The following is a 2588-nucleotide window of genomic DNA, read 5'->3' on the forward strand; positions in this document are numbered from 1 at the left end:
GTTGTTGTACCTGTTGAAGTGTGTGTTGTACCTGTTGAAGTGTGTGTTGTTGTACCTGTTGAAGTGTGTGTTGTTGTACCTGTTGAAGTGTGTGTTGTTGTACCTGCGCGAGTGTGTTGTACCTGTTGAAGTGTGTGTTGTACCTGTTGAAGTGTGTGTTGTTGTACCTGCGCGTGTGTGTTGTTGTACCTGTTGAAGTGTGTGTTGTTGTACCTGTTGAAGTGTGTGTTGTTGTACCTGTTGAAGTGTGTGTTGTTGTACCTGTTGAAGTGTGTGTTGTACCTGTTGAAGTGTGTGTTGTTGTACCTGCGCGAGTGTGTTGTACCTGTTGAAGTGTGTGTTGTACCTGTTGAAGTGTGTGTGTTGTTGTACCTGCGCGAGTGTGTTGTACCTGTTGAAGTCTGTGTTGTTGTACCTGTTGAAGTGTGTGTTGTTGTACCTGCGAGTGTGTGTTGTTGTACCTGCGCGAGTGTGTGTTGTACCTGTTGAAGTGTGTGTTGTACCTGTTGAAGTGTGTGTTGTACCTGTTGAAGTGTGTGTTGTTGTACCTGTTGAAGTGTGTGTTGTTGTACCTGTTGAAGTGTGTGTTGTTGTACCTGCGCGAGTGTGTCCGCGAGCCGCTCCTCCGCGCCGAACACGAGCTCCTCCAGGCGCCTGACGGACGCGTCCTCCCCGCCGAGCGTCGCGCACAGCTCCGCGTGCCTCTGCTGTTTATCGCGCTCCTCCGACGCGCACAGCTCCGCGTGCCTCTGCTGTTTACCGCACTCCTCCGACGCGCTCGCGACGCTCTGCGGCCTCTTCGCCCGCTTCCTCTGCTTCCTAACGACAGGCGCTGGCGAATCCATCTTGACACGCGTAAATAAACTCCTTCAGTCAGTGCGGGAATACAGAAAACCTCGAGGACGTGACATGTGCGATGCACTTCCGGTGTGAGTGCGTGTGTGTGAGAGAGAGAGAGAGAGAGAGAGAGAGAGTAACAGCGCCTCCTGCTGGACAGGAGGACAGGAGCTGGTAAAGTCACCATGAAATTCTGCCCTGCGTCTCAATGTTCATGCTATCCATCCTAAAATGTGTGTGAGATTAAAATAAGTGTATCCCAAAGCATAGTGTGTTGAAGAGATGTTTTAAGATGTATAATTATTATGCTCTAATTTATATTTGTTTTACCTGCTTTCAGTTTTGTTATTTTTATGCCAGTCACCTAATCAGTGACTGAATGTAAGCACATGTTTTTGTTTAAATAAAGTGTGCCAGTCAGAAAGATTGGTTGTTGTGAAACAATACTTCGTGTGTTGTCTGTGTACTCTGCTAACAGTATGCCAGAAGTCCCTGGATGGTCTACTATTCCCGGTGGATTTCGAAGTGTGGATCCGTGCTCACTATAACCATAGACAGTAAAAGAAATGAACACAGCGACCCCATTGATTTCAACGGAGAAGACTGAAGCCCGATTATTACACTTCCTGTCTGACGGCTGAGCGACTGCGCAGGCACAAACTGAGCGTGATGACAGTCTGTCAGCTGTAAATCTTCTAGTAGCTGTGCCCCACAAATCTGAATCACCTGATTCCTCAAACACGTTGTTGAAATATTTTGTCCTGTTGCTTTTATGGACTCTCTATCTATGGGCTTCTCCTTGACTTTACACCTCTATGTCCCCCGATTGCCTCATAGACAGTAAAAGATTGCCTGCGAGCTTCTCCTCCTGTCTATACGGTAATGTCTCTAATGTGCGACCTAAAGTCGCGTGTTGTTAGCCTGTTTTAAACAAAAACGGCTTCTACAGGGCCATAACGTAAGATACAAAGTAATGGAGCCTTTTATACATTGTCGTGTTTCTTTAGAAATAAATAATGGACAAATGAAGTCTTTAAACGCCTCAGATGTAAAGTTATTCACTGTCAAAGTGACGCCAAAATGAATGGGAGTCAATGGAATGCTAACAGCAGGTGAAGTTCTGCTACAATGGCGGCTCCCGCGAGGCTTCAGTTTCCGGCTGATGGATTACTCCCTTGACTATAACGCCTAATATTACCCACAACCCACTGCGCTTTGGAGGAGGATCCAGTTCAGAACTACAGACACGAGTTAAAAGTGTTCAGAAAACTACAAACATGGCGGATGTGCGCGGCCGACGGTGAGAGGTTTAGATAGAGGTTTGACTAATAAAAGTTTAACCTGATAAAAAAATATTTATGTAATGTTATCCGTGTTATACGTTTCATCTACAATAGAAATGTGGATGTTTATAAAGATCAGTTTGGCCACTAACTTTTAAATGCATCATTAAGCATTATAGTTCCCATATTGTACACCTTTCTGAAGGTTTATTTTAGGTTTTGAAGTCCTTTAGAATATATACAAACCACTGTTAATTTAACATAAATGTTTGCATGTTTGGCCTGACAGAAATAGAGAAAGTGCGCTCTCTTAATAATTCCTAAAAAGTTGTTTTTGTTATAATTAGAGGAGTTTCCAGCATGCAGAATTCAGCACTGAACCAAAACTCAGTTTTGAATCGGATCTTAAACGCATCTGATTGGCCATTGCGTTTGAGAAATCAACACACACGTCTGTGATTGACTACA

At 44.4% G+C, this 2588-nt stretch overlaps 1 protein-coding gene across 1 annotated transcript in view; it reads right to left on the reverse strand.

The window, feature by feature from the left end:
• The window catches only part of utp18 (UTP18 small subunit processome component), a 26233-nt gene extending 24630 nt beyond the window's left edge, over positions 1–1603 (reverse strand). The window contains exon 1 of the mRNA XM_077233748.1: positions 597–1603. Coding sequence (XP_077089863.1) covers positions 597–845 — 249 coding nt within the window. The 5' untranslated portion in view covers positions 846–1603. The remainder of the gene's footprint in view (positions 1–596) is intronic.
• Between the last annotated feature and the right edge of the window lie 985 nt (positions 1604–2588).

This window comes from Siphateles boraxobius, unplaced genomic scaffold, assembly GCF_051911475.1.
Source record: "Siphateles boraxobius isolate OS27281-9 unplaced genomic scaffold, OSU_SipBor_1 187, whole genome shotgun sequence".
NCBI lineage: Eukaryota > Metazoa > Chordata > Actinopteri > Cypriniformes > Leuciscidae > Siphateles > Siphateles boraxobius.